Raw genomic sequence first — 21365 nt, forward strand, 5'->3', positions numbered from 1 at the left:
CTTCAAGGAGATGATAATGTGTCTCCCAGAGGCAAACCTACGCTCAGCTCTGCTGCTGCTGCATTCAGCCAGAAGACGCTCACCAGGTAGAACAGCAGTGCTGGAGATAACACGCCCAAGCAAACACCCTCGGGAGGTGGAGCAACCCTTAAAACCACACAAAATGCGTCTTTAAAAACACATGGTTGGCATACGTTCACACATGATTTCATGACCCACAGTGTTCACACCTGATTCTGTCCCCTCCTGAGTCTTAATCAAGTTGTTTGTTTCAGAAAGGCTTCATTAGTTTTCTCTTTTTGATTGTGAAGGTGTGAATGCCTCTGAGTGAGCGCACGTGCCCGCTCATGTGCATGTGTATTAAGCATCAGAAAACACACACTGTCCTTGAGAGTACTGCAAACAAATTTAAAACATCAGTAACAAAAGCCCCTCATGATTTCATCCCATTGATCATTTTTCATCGTCAGCTCTCGTTGTTATTGGGAATACAGGTCATTACAATGCAGGCTGCAGTGGAGAGGGTGTTAAAAGATGTTTTCCTTTATGGAGAGTGATTTGTTTGTTTTACATTTCAGCTTGCTGGACTCCTGGGTCCTAACCTACATTACAGCACAAAGACTATTAATCATTGATGATCAGACCTTTTAATATTGCTCATATAATATTTATCTGTGCTTGAATAAAACAAATGAAGAGTTCCGTTACAAAACACTGTGTATTCGGTTTGGGGGGAAATTATTACCTGAAGATTATCGAGTATGTGTTCTTTCCAAGGCTATTTTGGTCAATAATGTGTTTTTACAGTTTTATGTGGTGTGATTTGGTTACTTTGAATGTGCAACTGGTGGTTGGAAGATAATACTTTAAACACCCAAATTCAAAAGGGGACCACCACCACCACCCATTATTTATGGTAATAATACTGCGATACTTCTGACACAGGCTTCAAAGACACACTTTAAATACGAGGAATAGTGTGTTCAAACGTGTGATTTAAAAAAAAATAATGAGCTACCTCAGAACTCAAAGCTCTTCACAAATCTCATATCTGCAGCAAAAGCAGAATAATCATATCATCCAGACATTCATTATCACTGAGGAGAGAAACCTCTCCAGAGGTCAATTAACCCCGAGTGTGAACGGGCAATTGTTAGTGCAGATGTCCAATAAGTCAAGCTAATAAAACACATGCATACACTCACATATACAAACACACATTTAAAGCCAACACACACATGCACACCAACAGGCCAAGATAGTGAAGACATGACACTGAAACACACTGCACTATAACTCAACTTGTTTCTCTCTCTCTTCATTAAACACATTCACACTTACTTTACATATTACCAAGCAGACTGCTGTCCTTTAATCACAAGTCATGCTTTAATTGGAATAAGTGTGAAGGAAATAAGAGCCGTTAAAGTGGCTCAGTCTGGCGCGGCTATCTTACAGCGTGAGACTGCTCAAGCCAACTTGGTGGATTCACATATGCTTTTATCATAAGGTCATTTTACAGTCAACCCGCAAGTGGAGGTAGCCAGATTATTTTTAGCTTCTCTCTCAATCAGGCCTCCATCTTCTCAGTAATGAAGTCAATGGGCATATTTCCCAAAATGCAGTGAGATTATCCATTATTAATATTGAAATGTGTTTACCATTGCTTTTGTCCACTCCTGTCTTGGTCTGCCTAGTTGAAAGGTTCTGGATCTCAACTGAGCTATAGCTGGAGCCTGGATAGGATGAAATCAATCAACACCTGACCTATTCTGTGTTTTATTCCTTATTATTTGTGTAATAATTCCTGGAGGACTTTAGACTTTAAAATTCCACATCAGACACTCACAAACACCTGAACAGACAGTAACTGATACTCTTCATAATACATGAGACTTTAGCCCACAGTGGAACCATTTTCTGGGTAACTGCATATGTCTAGAATATGCTCATTCAAACGGGCTTCATAGGTATTATTCAGTCACCCATTTATACATATTAAGTGTGTGTGAGCTGCATGCAATCTCTCACCAATGCAAGTCAAAGCGTCTCAATGTTGCTTGCACAAGCATTTTGGAGCACAGTACACACATGCATGAGCACACATGCATATAACTCTCGCTCATACACAGACATGCACACACACCTGCTCGTTACACACTGGAATCCTAGACATAAAGCATCCCAACACCTCAGGTTTGCATGAGCACAGGGAGGTGTGCTGTTAGGACCCTCGGCTATTCAGGAATTCAAATTGGTCCCAGCGAGATGTGAGAGCTCACACCACAGGGCTGACCTCTAACTCTACGCCTGTGTATCAAAGAATTAGTCTCTGTCAGCCAGATCAATATCCCCAACAGCAGCTAGAAATCCCGCTCCAATGCAGGGAGACTCTTGTAGAGTATTAGTGTGCTGATGATGATAATGGCAAAGGCCGTCTGCTCGGAGGGTCCCCTTAGAGCACAGGTTTGATTTCAGGGAAAGTGTTCCTCCAATTGGCTGTTAAAATCATCCTGGGATTTGATTTGAGGAAAGCAGAATCAGGATGGCAAACAAAAAACCATGCATGCTCAGTTGCCTTTCAGTGTGTGTTTTGATTACTGATGAAATGCTGTATGACATTTCTGTCAATTTTTACATATTTTATCATAATTAAAATTAGATTTGTGCACTGTAGATAATGATACAATCAGATATACAATTCAAATATATAATATTCACATATAATTAAATTGAATTGAATTCAACATACAATTCAGTTCAATTATATCATAATTATCTAAATCCAATCCAGAACAAGCCTTCCATCAGTCATTAAATGTTTCTGAATGGTGTCTTCCCATCTCATTCCCACAGACAGACAGATTCCTCGCCGGCTGCTGAGATGCCAGTACAGATGGACTGAATCGGGATGAGGCCAGCAGCAGTGTCTGTGGAGCTAAACTCCTGGTGAATTGTGCCAGCGCAGAACCGCACCACGTTGGAGCCTGGCCGCTGCGCCGCTTCAGCCCTGGCAGAGAGAACAGAGGCCCCCTTGTTTGGCAGAGGCATGTTGACAGGAAACATAATGCATTCACATGATAATGAGTCAGTGAATACATGTCCCTCGTACTGCCTAGATTTGTCTCCCTTACATACAGTACACGTCTTTCCAAAGATAAGGGGCAAAACACAGACACACACACATCTACTGTACGCTGACACAAACACACACACACATTCACACTCAATCACAAACCCCTCAGTGTCTGGTGCAGAACGGCCTGATCGCTGGTCTCATCACCAAGGAGACCAGCACTAAGCGGGCGCCTGGCAGAGACAGACTGGCATTTAGCATTTAGGACCCCACAAAGCTTTCAGGCGGAGTATACAGGCTTTTTTTTAATGAAGAGAGAGAGAGAGAGAGATTATTCACATGGACACATGCTGAGAAATAGATAAAAGAGAGGAAATGAAATACTGTTTGACACTCACATTAAAGAGCAGAATAATTTGAAGAGGAGAAAGAATGATGGAGGGAAAGACCCGAGAGCAGAGAGCAGGTTAGCAACAGTTAAACAAGGTACAAACACAACTAAAAAGGGAAAAATAACATAGAAAGGCATGAAAATGAAAACATTGTAACTAGGAGGCAGAAATGCAGGCACGGAGAGACGCAAATGAGATTTTATTTTCCGTTCTATACTAACAAGTGCTTTGCAACACTGACTAAATAACCGCTGAGAGTGATGTATCTAACGAACATAAAACACCTCTGAGCGTTAAGAGGCGCATGTGTGATTTCAGCTGACGTCACAAACGTGGGAAGCTATTAATACTCATGCCCACCTGAGTCTCCACCAGGCAGGGAGAAAAAAGTAGTGCAAATGAACTGTAAAAATATATATATATATTTTTTCATATTCATTCACTCCCCAGGCTGGAAAGAGAGCGAAGAAATGAAATGAGGGGAAATCAAGCATTTTGGTTGTTGAGAGCCCTCTGCCCTCTGAACAGAAAGCGGACGATTGTGAGATGGCAAACATGTTAAACGGTTTAAGAGAGAGGGCTTTAGGCTATGGTGAGCTCCAGGTGTTTTGGGGTTGAAGAGTGGAAGCGAGCAGACTTAATAACTGCATAAAAACTACCATAGAAAACAGCAGCAGAAAGTAAAAAATGATTTAGGTACAACTGAACATATAACTGAAGGTGTATGAAGTTGACATATCAGCCTTCGCTCTACTAAAATGAACTTTTAGGCCTACTTCATTCTTGTTTTTTCTTCTTACATCTTTAGACTCTGCCCCCCCCCCCCATTTCCATCTTCATCTAGATTTTCCTTCTGCTGTCCCCTCACTTCAGTTAGGTGCCACTTTTTTCTCCCTAGTCTCAGTCTGAAACCCTCTCCCCTAACCAAGTGGCTTTGGTGCAAAAAACCTTATCAAACTATGACTGTTTCACAGTGTTAACCACATACTTATCATTGTTACCATGACAACAAAGATCAGCCAGTAAAGATCACCTGGCTTTGTCCTTTCCTGCATGTCCAAAACTTGATATGTAGCCACTATTAAATGACCTGTGGCTTAAAATGCATGAATGTTATTAAAAGTGGCATGCTATTATGCACCGTTTAATAAGATCACATTAACGTATTTCATTTGTTTTTCCTACACTACCCTGTTGAAATATACAACATCTGCAACATCTGCTGGAGGTAACTTAAGCATGACGAAACTTTTTTGATCACTATGTTGTTATGTAGGCACTCACAGCACTTGATGTGTTGTTAGGGGTGGATTATGTTATGTCTTTGTTCAATATTCAAAAGCCAAAAGCTGTCTCAAAGAACGGGACAAATTGTGTTTTCTTTTTACTGTATTCATGAAACATTTTTGTTGCCTAAACTTCACCACGCACTGGAGTCAGGATGTGAAGCCAGGTCTCCACTGTCAAAGTTCTGTATTTTTTTTTACAGTCACCTGCATATGAGTGGCAAAACAATTAGTAGCACAGAAACAGATTATCTCGAGATGGAATTGCAGCATGAAGACAAGTCCACACAGCCTGAACTGTCCTGTCCTCTTCACCCGTCCCGAGTGCTGAATCTCCTCAATCACTTTCATATTCAGCCTCAGACCAAGTGTTAAACTACGTGTGAAATCTGCCTGTGTGGCTGACTTTCTCTCTCAGTTTCACTATAACATCTCCATTTGAAGTCAGTCGGGCCCCGGTTATTCTCCCACTCACATGGAAAGGTTTTAACTCTTATTCGCCACCCCCAGTCTCTCAGTGTCTTTGATGCTTTGATTACCAGCTATGAAACACTGTATCATATACGCCTCATCTCATCTGCACGGCCAATTCGCAGTATTAATTTTTCATCCTAATTTAAACAAGGATTAATTAAAACTGGAGTCATTTTTTCTCCCCGCTGTGCGTAGCGGCAGTGTAATCTGTTACAGAGTGGCTGCTTCAGCTCTTCTGTGCAACCTGTATTCATGAGCTTTTATCTGAGCCGTGTTTTATTATAACAATGGTGAATAGCGTTTCATCTGGCTGTGCAGGCACACCGATGACAGTCTCAGCGGGCCCTCCCATTCTAGACCATCCTCATTTTAACAAAGAGTAATTTTTTTCCATTGTGCTCTAATATGCAACACACATCTCTCCACATCCCTCTCATCACCAAGTAGTACAGTAATAAAGACAAGCTACACCTCTCTGTGTCTCCATGTATCTCTGTCTTACACCCACTCTCAAAGCATTACAGAGTCCTGTTCTGCTTCATTACAATGCACAAAAGAAGAAGAGCCACACATTCAGCTCTGTCCACCAGAGACCCAAATTCCAATGAGGAAATCATCCTCTAAATACACAGAAATTGTTCTGGAACGGGACAATGTCCCGTGTTAATAAAGCACCCTCCAGCCGAGTACAATGGAGTCATTGATCATCTTGTGTCATCGTTAAAACCCTGCGTCTCATCTCACAGCTTTAATAAAGGGAAAATGTCAACCGTTTACAGGCCAGAGAAGATGGATCACTTGCTATTCTGCCATTGATTATGAGAGATGTTTATGAAGAGTTAGACTTCGACTCACAGGTCCCCGTGTGAATACTCTGGGTCCTGCTCTCTCTGACTGAGCTCGCCCCTTTTCTGTAGTTCCTATCTATATCAATATTATACACTGAAATTCTCTATCATTTCAGCACCCATCTGCAATCTTTACTGACATCACATCACTACAGAACAGTGACAGTGAACTGATTGCACATCATTGTTGCTTTGCCATAATTACAGTTGTGATAGTGCACAGGGAGAAAACAACGCAATAGTTTCTGGGTAATTACCCCAATTGACTTGATGGTAGCTAATTGGATTGTTTGACATTGTCTGGAAGTGTACATCTTTGCCTGTGCATGTGTGGATGTGCGTGTGTGTGTGTGTGCGTGTGCATGTGAGTATGCATAAGGGAGCAACTGACAATAAACAAATAACCCCAGGAGACTCTGTTTGGAGGAGCAGCAGAACAAAAGCACACCCTCGACCTTTTCAACCATCATGAGCTTAGTGAATTTTCTCTGGCTCACACATGCTCTCACTTTTTTTCTTCATGTCTTAAAAATGAAGCAGCTTTTGCATATTATTACTTTCAACCCAAATTGCAGGACAGAAAGCTACTCAACTTCTACTCAATTAACCTGTCAGTTCTTCAAGAAATTCTGACCATTTAGACCGAGCCTACAATCATTTCATCAAGATGATTCTTACAAAAAAGTAACTGATTTCAGATTTAGTTAATATTCCAAATAGATATTTTACTCAAATTTATTTGCTTAAAATTGTTGATACCTCATCTTAATCATTCTGTTAAGAAAACTTGGGTGTGTCAAAAGGGTCATTCCAGGCCTATGTTGGTGAAGTTATGAAGTCATGAGTGAAACAGCTTTTCCATTAACACCCAAATCTACATTCCTGTAGCTTCTGTTTTAGTGAAACTGATGCCATCTGATTAAATTAAAACAAAAATTACAATATTTTTATACATTATAATATTTTCCATGAACATGTTTCATCAACATTTATTTTGTTCAATGGCATGTTTCCGGGCTATCAATAAACAGTATCAAAAAGGTTCAACTCATCCAAAAAGCTGAGATTTGATCACACTGCATACATTCTGACCTCCCCTCACTGGCTCCCAGTTTGGAGCAGATCTGGTTTCAAATACTGTAGCTTCCACTGGAATACAGTAAACAAGTTCACATAATCATATTTATCTGATCTCACCATCCCTCATGTACCCTGTCACACCTTCCAATCACACAGCGCTGACTGGCAGCCTGTCACCGACAATCGAAGGCAGTAAAGCATTTCGTACCAAACTATATATCTTTAGAACCACCATTCCCTCAGGAAGATAGACATGTACAAATCTACACGTTATCTTGGGAAACACATGGTATCTTCTCTAACTTTATTTAAAGAGTATTACCACAGAAATCAGCTTTCCAGCACCAGATCCAGAGCTGCTTTTTTGTGACTGCATCACTAAACTCACTTATTGCGTGCTGTGTGTGCGAGTTAAAGGTGTCTGGATGTTTTCTGAACTTTTCTTAACTAAAAATCATCACCCTGAATGGCAAGAACATGTGAAAACAGAAAGAGAAATACAAGTCAGTGGATATAAGCAGTAGTAACATGTTCTATCACATAATTCATCAGTTTTGCACATGCACGGCTCCGTGTGTCTGTGTATGCACGGGTTCCCACTCAGGTTCTTGTTTGTGCGTCACTGAACTGATCAAATAAAGCCAAAGCTATCCATAATCTATAAGCCAGGGTCACACACCAAATGACAGACATAATCTGTAGCAAAGCCCATTTCAGTAGATGATTTGGGTCTTGGCGCAATAGTTAACACATTGTTCCATATTCACAAATCACTTCTTAGCAGACAAGCTGGACACAGATCAGCAGCTGCTACTCATCAGAAGAAGCATGCAAGCAAGTCACAGCCTCCTCGGTCATATCTAAATAGCAAGGGGAGTTTGGATTTTTGAGCAGAGAAAGAAAAAGGTGAAAGTGATAAGAGAAAAAGTGTATCAAAAATAGAAAATGGAAGCTCTGCATGAATCAAAAATTACAGTATAAATATGTCTGTTGTTCCATTTCTGCAAGCAATCAGCAATACTAAACTGAATCTCTGTGCCTCTTCACTTCACAAGAAATGTTACCTCATGACAAGGCTGATTTAAATGTCACAGCTCCATAAAACAGCTACTGTGTGTTAATATTAGTCCGCCTGTGAAGATGACACTGAATGTGACTTATAAACTATACAATTAAACAAGATAAACTGATGCAACACTAAAGTATATACCACTGAATAAAGGCATTGATTTTGTCATTAAAAATTCCCCTAATGTTAAAGGTGTAATTATACAGGAAGTTAAGAACAAGAAGTTAAGGGTTTTTAAAGTGAAACAGCTGTATTAGCTGAACACCAACAGCTCTGACCAGTCATTGATTCTTGGTATGCATGCTCATTAGCACTGTCAGGGTCCTAAAAGTGCTGGGTTTATCTTGAAGTGTGTGCTTTTAATCACAGGACAGTTTATCTTATTTTAAGTCTGTCATAACAAAGTCAGCAGTCAGTGTATCTCTCCACAGTCGATGTCATGTGGGACAAACGCACATGGACTAACGTTTCCATTTTTGTGTTACGCTTATTTAAAGCTCTTCCAATAGCCGGGATCTACTTAAAAGGCTTTTTGTAGGATAGTGGACAAATAGGGCATACACACACACACACACACACGGTGTACCAGTGGGGTCTGTGACAATACTACTATCTGGCATTATAAGTTAAGTCTGTGCAATATCCGCATGATATTAATGCACGTAGCAGGGTGGGGTGAAGGATCTTTGTGTGCGCGTGTGTGCGTCTGTGTCATTATGTGTGGGTTGGTTGGCACATGCATCCCCTTAACATGCTTGTGTTTGTGTGTGATGGTGAATTTGGCCTTTCATGTTCTGGTAAAACTATGTGAGGCTGACTGGATTTGCATATTGAGCACATTTCAAACACAAAGCAGAGTGCAGCACACTGGACAGTGTTTCCCTGCCCCCACCACCAGTCTCCAGGCTGTCAGGGAGGGCAACCAGATAAGACAGTAGAGGCATGGATTATGGGTTGAAGGGCCACAGCAGCATATGGTGCCCCCTGATATCCATGGACCCTATATTGTTGTTAGACTAACACTGCCTACGTGGTCTCCACGAGAAGCAGGTCTCACAGGATGAGAGTGCTCATCTTCTTTTTTTTTTTAATTCAACCACTGAAGTTTCGAGCATGCCCTCACCAAGTTTTAGCAGCCCAAGGGTCATCAAGCCAAAGCATGTGAAATATAAAGGTTTTAACAAGAAAAAGAAAACACCCTCACACATCTAAAAGTTATGTCCTTTGCTGCGAGAGGTCATAGCAAATCAACTCATGATTCTAACGGCTACCAAAAATGCAAGAAAGTGAAAGTAAAGAGATAAATTAAATTGGCTGCTGCATGTCATGTCCCAGATTCCCTCACATTAAAAAAACAATTTTATATAATTTTAGAAAATATCAGAATATATAAATATCCCTTTTTACTTCAGCACCTGGTGAGTGTGTTAGTGTCTGAGTTTGATTGACAGCAGCTGGCATGTCTCCAGCATGAAACAAACTAACAAACGTGCTATAGTTTACAAGCCATGGGAGAGCCATGGAAGTGAGGACCAAAACAGAGCCTAAATGTTTGGAAGTGATATTTGCAGACATGTATTGTGCTACAGACATTAGCAGCCCTCTTCCCCAGTAAATGTTTGTGTGTTCACTCATTTAACAAACTAAGGGTAGCACAAGACATGTGGTCACGTTTGTCAGTTAAATAAGAAAAAGACTGCAGGAGAGTTAATGTGGGTTTTTGTTCACGGTCTGTGCTTCTGTAGCTGAGTAGCAGGTGGTTGTCTGACAGCAAGTGTACAATTTTTTATTATTATTATTATTATTATTAAAATGAGTCTCTCCATGAGAGCATTATGTAAAATGGATGGGATGTAATATGAATACTGTTACACCTACTAACCAATACTAACCCATCCTACAACTCCTTCACATCAATTTGACCTCACACTAAACCAATGAACACTCCTAGAGATGCTGCAAAGTGTCTCTGTGTGTGCATGCACCACTCTTGTATGCTGCACAAACGAGCAACTAAGAGAGTTTTTATATATGTTTGTGCAGGCATGTGCATGTATTGTCAATGTACGTCTGTGAAATTCATTCGCATGTGCATCTGAATGTGTGTGTGTGTGTATGTGTGTGTCCACAGTTGCTTTAAGGTTAGGTTGAGGTTAGCATTAGGTTAAGGTCAGGATTAGGATTAGGCAAGTAATGTTTTTTGTTATGGTTATGCGGTGGCTAAGGCTCCAGGAAATGAATGTTAGTTTATGTAATGTCCCCAAAAGTGATGGAAACACAACTGTGCATGTGTGTATGCTCACGCACACATAAACTGTGTAAGTGTGAGTTCCCCAGTTTGTCAAAGTCCCACCTGTGTCCCCTCGTGTTCTACTGGATACAACGGCGACAATGTTAAGGTGAAGTCTGCTGTAACAATGCACAGATGGGATCTCTCCTGCCTCTCTCTTCCTCTGTGCCTCTCTTTCACCGTCTCTGTCTCTCTCTCACTGCGTGCCTCAGCGCACCATCCTCCCTGGCTGTTCACATGCATCAGATTTGACATGCTCATTCGTTGTCTGCAAGGACAGAACAAGCGGGGACCACTTTTCAGTCTCTTCCTTATCCCTGGAAAGTCATTTGTGTGTTGACAGAATGTGTGGGAGGGTGCAGAGAGAGAGAGGGAGAGAGAAATTTAGAGTGTGTGAAAGAGAGGCACAGAGGTAAATAGAGACTGAAAAAGAGTGATAGTGAAAGACAATGAAACTGGAAAACAGTGATGTAGAGGGGAAAAAAGCAGCAGATACAAATAGAGTACATGGTACAAAAAGGATGGTGAGAAACGTAGAGGAATATAGGTCCTGATAAAGAGAGAAGGTGACCTGCATTTTGAAAGATGGACACCTGAGAGAGAGAGAAAGAGAGAGAGAAGAAGTACAACAATAGTGAGAGAGTGTGGCTCTGGGGCACTGTACGAAAGAGGGACTAATAATGAAACTATGGAGAGCTGCTGCAAGACCTTTTCTACAGGGAGGAACTCAGGCAGTTAACACACATTTACTGAGAGCCAAAGTGTGTCAGACCAAGAGCTTGCCTTCCACTACTGCAGGGATGTTTCATTTCGTTGTCCTTACTAACCAGATAGTGACACTGTGGTGGTTAATACGAGTGTGCTTCCAAGCTAACATTAAGAGCAATGGGCACAGTGAGGCTAGCTGTTCACTTGCTACATTTGGTTTTATTGGAACGTCTAGTGTTTTTATTGTGCAGATATATCTTTTTAAGTTAGATTTTAGTTTATTACGACTTGTGTTTTAATGTTTTAGGTTTGAGCTTTTCCAATGACCCGGTGGACTGCATCCAGAAGGTGTTTATCACCTCTACTTACCGATTTTCTCGGGGAAACCCTGAAAGTTAAATGAGTAAGTTGGCCTATAAGCTGTGGTGAATGTTTAAAGTTGTGTTAATAATCTTATCATTTTCCTGTAAAACTCCAATTCCAAACAAAGCTGTGATGCTGTGTAAAAGGTTATTAAAACAGAATGTGATCATTTGCCAACCATTTTTGACAAACCAACTGAAAACAGTACAGCACACAGACAATATATTTGATGTTCTACCTCATCAGCTGCATTGATTTTTGGAAGTACACATTTAAGCTGAGGCTGATGAGTGTGAAACATGAGCAAACCCGTGTGTTTGTTTTCGTTTGTTTTTCCCTAAAACTCAGCAGAAAACCTGATGAGTGCAATGGCCAAAAGTACCAGATTAATGAAACCAAAAATTAGCTTCAGCCTTTGGAAATGTGCTTCTTGTTATTATATTTTGAGAGCAGATTCACTGAACTAGATTAAAAAAGCAAAAGCACAAATATAACGGAAGTGTTTTACCTCAACAGCCAGTTTATGAATTACCTATGGCTGTGAAAAGCCCTGAGCATATTTAATGCAGGAGAATCTGCCCCCCTTTCACTTTGTTCACCTCTATTCTCTTCTCTTATTCTAGTATTCTGCATTTTCTCTCCATTAGCAGAAGTGAGCATCATGACAGGCAGAAATGCTCACCCTGACACATTGTTTTTGAAAGATAAAAGATTTGACCAAACTATTATGCTGCCGTCAGGCAGATCAAAACATGATTACGGAAATTTCCACACAAAGGAAAGACAACATACAGCAGTAAGAAGCTTGAAAATGCTGACTAGTTCTCCATCTTTTTGGACACCATGTCATGTCTGAGACCTCTGACCCTCAGAGGCTTTTAAAAACTCGAAGGAGGGAAGTCATTTCTGTAGGTGCTCTCAGCCAGACACCTAACAGTAGAGGCAGCCATTACAGAGGAGCACAGACAACCCATCATGTGCAACAGTGAGCAATTTACAAAATTACATTCCTCTAGAATATGAAATTATCCAGTGTATTTTTAGAGCTTGTGCAATTGTCTGGTCAAGACTATTCTGTGGACCACCATGCACTCAAAGCAGGACACAGGATCTGCATTGTCTGTCAGTGTGACACCAGCCAGGTCAGCCATTGGGTTCATCAAGTGCCGTAAGGTCATTTAGTTGTTCTGTGGATCAATTAACAATCAATTTCAAATTAGTGATGCAAGGCCACAGTACTCCAGGGAGTACAGTTGAAAATACCTACATATAGTCCTTGCGTTAGGACTTGCTTGTCTCTCTGACCTAAAACCACCCACTTCTGAATCTGCATCCTTCCTCTAGGCCTGCTGTAAATGCAGCTCCCACTACAACATTTCATGTAGCTGTCTGTCATTATGTCCTAGGAACAGACTGTTTGCTTCCACTGTGATATTTGTTTTTGCATTGTGCTGTGAAATCTGTTCAAGTGAGAAATGTAACAACCATTGTTTCAGATGACTGGCCACATCATCATCATCATCATCATCATAATTGTCATCATTGTATTTCCTCATCACACCTTGTGGGGTAAAAAGTTAAAATAATTTGCACAAATTAGGATTTAATTATTTGTGCACTCAGATTTCAAGTCAATCCCTCAAGATAATACAATAATGTGTACTCTCGGTATGTACTAATTTAATTCCATCAAATTTTTCTTCACAAATTACTTAATTTGTTTGCTCATCGGGGAACTTCAATTATTTAATCCCTTCCCGTGCAATTTATTTAATTCATCGCAGTTTTATTTATATGAAGCTATGAAAACACAATGTTGTAGTGTCTTTGGCATCTATTATACATGTTTCAAATTAGATTGCTTGGTTTGTGAGTTCTAATGAAAATTCAGAGTCAACATTTTAGATCTTATGTGCAGGATGCAGAATAATAGCAAAAAGCTTAAGTCACCTGAGAAGATGATTTCATAATTTCGTGGATCGAAATTCTATGCTACAAATTACGCAAAGTAAAACTTGCGAGGTTTGTGAAATACACGATTCACGGTTTGTATGCAAATGATTGCCTTCTGCTTTAATTTACATTTTACATAGCATGTCAACTTTTCTGGAACTGGGTTTGTACTAAGTGGGGTTAATAATTCTGGTACTCTGGATTTACGATTTACTTACACAAAGTTTGAGTGTCCGTGTCAAAGGGCTATTTGTACCCATCCTTCCATCCTCTATACTGTCTATCCATGCAGTGTTGTGTGGGGAGGCTATCTCAGCTGACAACAGGCGAGAGGTGGGGTACACTCTGGACTAGTTGCCAGTAACTTACAGGGCCAACGCACAAAACAATACACAAACAATAACACACTCACACCTAGGCACAATGTAGGGTAGCCAGTTAACCTAAGGTGCATATTTGTAGAATTGTGGGAGGCTGGAGTACCTGGAGAAAAAACACGCAGGTACAGGGAGAACATGCAAACCCTGCACAGAAGGGCCCAGACCGGAATTCAAACCTGGAAGCCTCTTGCTGTGAGGCGACAGTGCTATAGGGTAACTGTACTGTATGCATTAAAATGAACAGCTGGACAGACTCAAGTGAGCTTCCTTTCATCTTAACACTGAGCTCAGTGCATAGCATGACTCAGACAAACTGACTGTCTGAAACCCCGTTCCTTTGGGATCCACTGTAATTTATTTGCCTGGGGAATTATGAGGGTCCAGACACACACACACACACATGCACACACACTGCATGTTAACACACACTTGTGGGAATAATGTGCACACAGGAGCATTTCCTTCGTCATTGATCCAAGCTCATAAAGGCTTACAATGATAAACACAGCAACTATTCTTGGTAATACCAGAGATCAACTTAACGACCCTCTGGCAGACACTGATTGAGAGCTGCAATATATCACACACACACACACACACACACACACAAAAGTGAATGGTGTAGGAGGGGTTTTGTAAAAATCTAAGTCAAGTAACACTGGCTGTTGCAAACATCAAAGTTTGAGCACGTGCCTTAAAGATAGTGATGACAGGACCATTTTTTATTAGGTTTACGAGGGTAATAAGATTACAAAATGTAGCCTAAAAATCTGTTCTCTTGTCATGGATTTAGAGACAGATTACTATTTTCAAACAGTAACAGTAACAGAAAATAGTACTTTTTGCGGGTGTGATATTGTGCAGGCTCTGCAAAGACATAATAATTATTCTGTTAGAGCAGTCTGTGGAAATCCCCAATTTGTGACTGTAGTATAGAGTGCTGACTCACACTCATGACTATCTAACTTCTAAGCTGAGCTTTTGGAACAATCGCTGACACCAAGCAACAACTAAACGTATAACTGCAATTAACTAAACTTGCGTGAACTAAAACTTAGTGATAGTTACTAAGAGAAAAATCTATTTTCACCTTAAGACACTCAACAAAACTTAATGTCATATCTACATTTACCAAATAGCTCTTGAGTCACTGATGTGATGGGGGGGTCCTGTCAGCAATGGTCCTGTCAAACCTGCCAGCAAAGCAAAACTGCTCATTTCACAGACAGGATCTTCAGGGTGCCACGACATGAGGAAGACATCCGCTTTAAAATATGTATAAACCCAGGGCTCTTCTCTCTCACACACAGACACACACTCATCCAAATGGTACAATCTCTCACAGTATGTTACAGACAAAGATACTGTTTTATACACTCTGCTTTTTTTTTTTTTTTAAATTATTACCTTCTGCAACATCGTCATTTTCCATCTTTGAGTGATAAAGTCATAAACCTTTTAGAGGTTCGTAACTAACATCAGCTTTCACAATAGCGCAGTTATCACAGTTAATCCACAGAGAAGTTATCTCGCCGCTCAGGGCAGTGATCACTGGTTATGGCAATGCCGCAACACTGATTTTCCCTGCATCTTTGATTCACTTGTGAGAATGTCTTAAATGTCTTACGTGTCATGAAATGAAAGTAAAAAAAAAAAAAGCTTCCTTCATGCAATTCCTCTGCCCAGGATGGTGCAGCAGTGACAGTCAATCATCTAAAATGAAAGAACTTCCACTGGAAAGCAAAGTGTTTGCCACATCAAGTGACAAGCCTGAATCTGATGAGACAGGCAGCGTCTCCGTTTGAAAAATGACACCTCACTTCCCCAACACCCTTTTTAATCATCTAACCCAAATGCAGTTAAGAAACATAACTGATCACATTTTGGCATCAACAACATCACTCTGCTCCCAACACACACACCATTCACTCCTGATTCGCTCACTTGCCACTCTGATTAAAGGTACAACCAATCCCAAAACCTCAAAGCCCCAAACCCCCCAAAACTCTGTGAACTGACCACATCAGATGTTTGCCCCAGATGCTTGGCCAACTGCCGTGCAGCAGAGCAGCCTGTGCGCTCTTTGGGGCCTACTTTAATGTGTGCTTAAGAGACCGTGGGACTGGGCGAATGCTGCTCTCACTCTCCTCCAAATATCTGCCCATCATTTATTCATTCACACTCCCAGGATGGCCGCTGCCGCCATCATCTGAGGACCCCGTCGTCTGAAGTTCCCCGCGCCTCTGTCGCTCAAACATGCGCACGCATACGCACACACGCACATGCACATTGCGAGCGGTCCCAGAGGTCTTTTAATTTTTTGAGAGGCTATTTTTAGTGAGAAAAATAATCGAGGTGGAAAGTTCCATCTGTCCAACACTCTTGTTCCAGCTGCTCCTTTTTAGCAGCAGGCGGAAAAAGGAGGGAAAAAAAACACTACTTATCAGAAAAAAAAAAAAAAAAGACAGACAGGATTTTTTCATCATATGCATTCTCTCGTTAGACTGAGAGGCATGCCCTACGTCAGCTCGGTGCATTACATTTTTTGAAAAAACTGCAAATTCACCTGTGGTTCCAAAAATCGTGAGTACACCTAAAAGACCTGCGGCGCTTTGCAGCTCTCATCACCACTTCAACATGTTTTTGTTTTTTTGGGTTTTTTTTATGACTTATCAAAGCTCTTCTCACTCTGCTCTCTCTCATAACTCATTATCGCTGACTGCCTGCAATTGTTTCCGAGCAAAACAATAAATAAAATAACTTAACAAACCAAAGCAGCTTTGAAAAGGAAACAGAAACACACAAGTAAATATGATTTTGGTGACTGGCAGATTTAGAACTGAACCTGTTACACAATGTGATAAGGGTTTCAGACAACTTTTCCACCAAAGTTATCTCAGTTTTTACCTTGAAAGCTTCACTAAAACCATACTTACTGCTGCTGTGAACCCAGCGTTATGAATGGCAAGAATCATATTTGAATGACGACTTGGAATTAAATCTTCAGACTGAGCAAAGAAGACCATGTCAACAACAAACAACAAGCAAACCCGGCTTGCTATGTAATTTCATTACTTTGAGCAGAGCCTCAAAGGTTAACAAGCTCACAGTGAAAGCGGAGAAGAGTACTGGTCTGAGTTCAGCTTTGTTGCAGATATGAATGTCCTGAATGTCAATGAGCTTAACAAACACTTCAAGTTGTCTTTTTTTTATGCTTGAGTGCTCCTCGACCTCCTCTTCATCTCAAACATACAGGAAAGCGAGATGAAAGCCTGGGGGCAAACCAAAACATTCTGCTGTATGCAAATTTGAAATGTTCTATAGGATCTATTATGCAGACATCCAAAATAAACAACAGAAGCTCAAGAGTTCAGAGTCACCACCTCCGCTTGAATTTAATTTGTTGAATTGATTGGATCTCCGGATCGGTCCATGCACCACCCTTGAGGGTTGTTCTGGGTGAATCGTTACATCGTGGCATCATTGCAGACAGAGCCGCTCAGTGTTGGTATAGCCAGAGGGGTTCGTTGTCACAGCAGCTGAACCAATCAGTTTATCAGGATAGAGCCTCCACTGTTTATTCCTCTAACTCTGACAAACTTTCTTCAAAGGTTTTAAGCACTGCAGATCTCAACCACTCAACTTTTGTCCACTTTGAAAAGATGAAAAAAGATGCAGACTTCTAATTGAGGATGCAATATTTATGTGGGTCTGGGGAGGGTTGATGGCTGAAGAAGAACATGATGTGCCCTCTAACTAATGTATATGAAGGGCCCTGCAATGAACTGATCCCTGTCCAAGTCACTTATGAAATTTGCGTCCTCCTGTCGTAATAGCTGTTCACAGTTTTCTGCTTTTCAAAACTTTCCCTTTTCACTTCTTTTTAAGTGACAGTCCACAGACCACAGCTACAACCAAGTACTGGGTGGCACATTTCATGTTAGAAATGTACTTGTTAGATAAAAGTGAAACTATTTAGGCCTTTTTGTGTAATAACCCAAAACAATCCGGTGTCTGCTAACATAATAAACAGACCAGATCAATCTGGTGACAATGTCTGACATGCAAAAAGTGGAGGTCGACACACACAAAGCCAAAACAAGCAACCACAATCAATACTGACTTTGCTGCATCAGAATTTATTTATAGAAACACTGGCAGCTCCCCACCAAGACGCAAGAGAAGAAAAACTGTCCAACGAATGCTTACTGAAAAGGCTGGCTTGTTACCAGAGCTACTGAGCAGTTTGTTCTTTCTCTAAAGTAATTTGTAGACTTGAACCTTCACTCATTACGGCGGCTGAGGGTTTTCAAATTGGACAGACATGTGAATCACTTGGGTCGAAAGAGTGGCCACAATCCTCAGTTTTATTACAAATCATTTTGTCAGACAGTGGGTCACACTGGTCAAATCAAATAAACTTGAGAGCACGTGGGTACGTGTATGTGTGTGTATGTGTGTGTGTGTGTATGTGTGTATTGCAATCCTGAGTCAAGCTGACAAGATACCATACATCTACTCACTGCAGGGGTATACAGCTAAATCAGTGAGCAGCGGAGTGAAACACCTGAGCAATCAGGACTAAATTCAATCTCACACAATTGCTGTGTGCAAATTGACATGTCAGGCTGTTTTCTGTGCTTGTGTGTGTGTGTGTGTGTGTGTGTGTCTGGATAGTTCAGTAGTTCAGCAGAAATGCTTTTTGTGTCCTGACACGAGGCTCTAAGGGGCCTGGGTTGGCATTATCTGCCTTCTGTCTGCTCAGCTTTGCTCTTTTTCTGATTTAGATTTGCCAGGAACTGATTCAGTTTTAGCCTGCAGCTATTTAACTGTCTCATTATACTTTGGGACATCTTTATTCATTAGCCTACATCACATATGTGTGAATATATTTACAAATGATGTTCATTTATTGATGGGTTTCCATTAATCTTTTCTTTGATGATGCTTCTATTATTGTAAATGGATTTTATTCACGTCTTCTAAAATATCACAGAAAAATTCCACTTCTAATTTTCCACATTTCGTGGATATTACGCAACAAAAGCCAACATCAAGTATGACAAAATCAAAAGAAAAACTTGTGTACACTCCCAACTGGTATAGGGTTTGACTGGACGAAGAAGATAAGGTCAACAAAGTTGCCATTTAGAAGCACACACACACACACACAGTAGCTACAGTTCCCCATAGGAGAGTTATAGGAACAAAGACACGATTTTCCTCTGGGGTTGCTTGCACTCCTGTGCTGCCTGGTCACCGTGATTCTGGGGCGGATACCAGCGCAGACCTCCACCGTCTGCTCCGTTTCTACTGTGCCTCGTTTTAATGTTTATCGGCGGTGGTGGCGTGGCTTGGAGGGGAGCAGTAATTTTTAGCCACCTTGTGTTGTGTACGACGCGCAAAATCGGTGTCAGGCACGGCAGAGCGCATTAGGGATAAGATGTGCACAATCAAAAGTGCTTTTGGGAGAGATGACATGGCCACTACTAGGGAAAAGTCATCCTAAATCGGTGCTTTAGTTTTTGTGGAAATGCCGGGGATTTGTCAGCCTGATCCAAACATACCGTATTAAGCGGTGGGGTGGGGGGGGGATCAAATGGCTGTGGCACGCGCTCTTGGAGAAAAGAGGTTGAGCCCGTGGCACAATTTAATTCCAGATACATCTGTTTTTGCGGTGCAGATGCAAATGTATTGTACATATACACGTGATAGAAAATCTGTAAGCCTTTTGAAATATGCTCTCTGTAACCGATTGTTATTGTTGCTGTGGATTGTCCAGGTGTACTTCTAGTTGTGGAAGGCCTACACAAGTTTCCAAGTGTCACACACAACTTACCCTCCATGCAGAATATGACGATCCAGGCAATCCAGAGGTCCGAGTTGTGAAACTTCACCATGGCTCCTCACTGTTCGGTGACTGGCTCTCAGTTTTAGCCCAGTGCCTCCTTCTTTGACAAATCTCAGCTTCGTTTACAGTTTCATTGAAGAAAAGTAGGAGACATGAAAGCTGTTCGTGTTTTGTTTTTTTGTTGTTGTTGTTGTTTTTTTTTACGCAGCGCACACCAGAGACATTTCCCCAAAAGCAACGTGAGATTTTCAAACGTGTGTAAAAAATAACAAAGAGAGCATTTCTATCCAACGGACACTCGTTTCTTTGCTCTTCCTTTCCTTCCGTTCTTTGGTAGCTGCTAGACACTCCAAGACTATTTTCTTTCCTAGACCTCTCCAGGCAGTTTACGCACGCTTAAAATAACTCAGCGTCCACCTGCTGGTGAACGAAAATCTGTCCACGGTCTCTGAAAGTGACTTAGAAACTGATCAGAAACTGACACTTTTCCTGTCCGCTTGGTGAGTCCCTCCAACGCGTCTTGTTGCGCTCCATGGTTATTCTCTGCTCTGCCACAGCTGAGCGGACCTGAGAACAAATTAACAGTATTGCAACGTCCGGTTGATGTTTTTCAAAATAAAACAGCCGGAAAGTGGCAGTTTATACGTGGATGTGGATATGGCAGTTTTGACAGTATCATTTTGAGGGGATGGTGAAAGGACTGAGGAATACTTGTCTGTGTTCTCCCCGCACTTCTAAGATTAAAATAAAAATGTGCCAGAAAGTAAGTAAGCATGAAGTCAGTGAAAGAAATTAATAAAGAATAAACAACAGAAATCCTAAACTTTTGAGCTTCAAAGCGAGTCTTCTCCAATCCAAGTTTAGTTTCATTAAGTTTCAACACTTCACTTTCCTACAGCCCACTCCATAGTAGCATATAGTAGAGTAAGTCTGGATATAATAGGCCTTCAGCGTACTGCGAGAAGCTCACCTGAACTCAATGTGCTTTTATTTTCTCGGTAAATCCACCGGACTTCCGGTTGCAGCCGGAGTGAGTGTTTGCGTCTTGACTGCGCTCAGCGGCGGATGATTGAGATGAGCTCAAGCCCGGCTGTTGCTGGGAAACCGCTGACGCCAATTGAGCGAGCGAGAGAGAGAGAGAGAGTGAGAGAGAGAGAAAGAGAGGGAGAGACGTTCGTGCCCCCCTGCGGTGCAACCACAGAACGACCGATAAATGGAATAAAACAGAGATACACGGCGCTTTTCATGGTATATAAATTACAATTATTATATTAAAAATCTAATACAGTCTCAAGGCGGCATATTTCTGCAGTGATCATCATCAGCCTCTTCCATCATTGTTGTTATATCTGGCCATATATTCCATTTTTCACTGTCATAATTAATAATGAGTCTGTCACACATCATAGGCTACAAGAGAAACAGACTGGTTGTAAAGACAAAGAGTGTAAAGAGTGTGGAATATGTTGAAATGCATAATTATTTCTGGAAATTATGATTTTAATAAATCAAAGACTTTACGTGTGTGACAACACACCTGGCTTCTTGTCCTAGTTGTAGGAGCCTGGATGGGTCATCAGAGAAAGTGCATACAC

General features: G+C 41.2%; 1 protein-coding gene across 2 annotated transcripts in view; it reads right to left on the reverse strand.

Annotated features, from left to right (window-relative positions):
* The window catches only part of igsf11 (immunoglobulin superfamily member 11), an 89220-nt gene extending 68310 nt beyond the window's left edge, over positions 1-20910 (reverse strand). For both annotated transcript variants that reach the window (XM_046388889.1, XM_046388888.1), the window contains exons 1-2: positions 20741-20910; positions 19759-20337 (exon numbers count right to left, since the gene is read on the reverse strand). In XM_046388889.1, coding sequence (XP_046244845.1) covers positions 19759-19819 — 61 coding nt within the window. In that variant the 5' untranslated portion in view covers positions 19820-20337; positions 20741-20910. The remainder of the gene's footprint in view (positions 1-19758; positions 20338-20740) is intronic.
* Between the last annotated feature and the right edge of the window lie 455 nt (positions 20911-21365).

The sequence above is a fragment of the Scatophagus argus genome, chromosome 5, assembly GCF_020382885.2.
Source record: "Scatophagus argus isolate fScaArg1 chromosome 5, fScaArg1.pri, whole genome shotgun sequence".
Classification (NCBI taxonomy): Eukaryota; Metazoa; Chordata; class Actinopteri; family Scatophagidae; genus Scatophagus; species Scatophagus argus.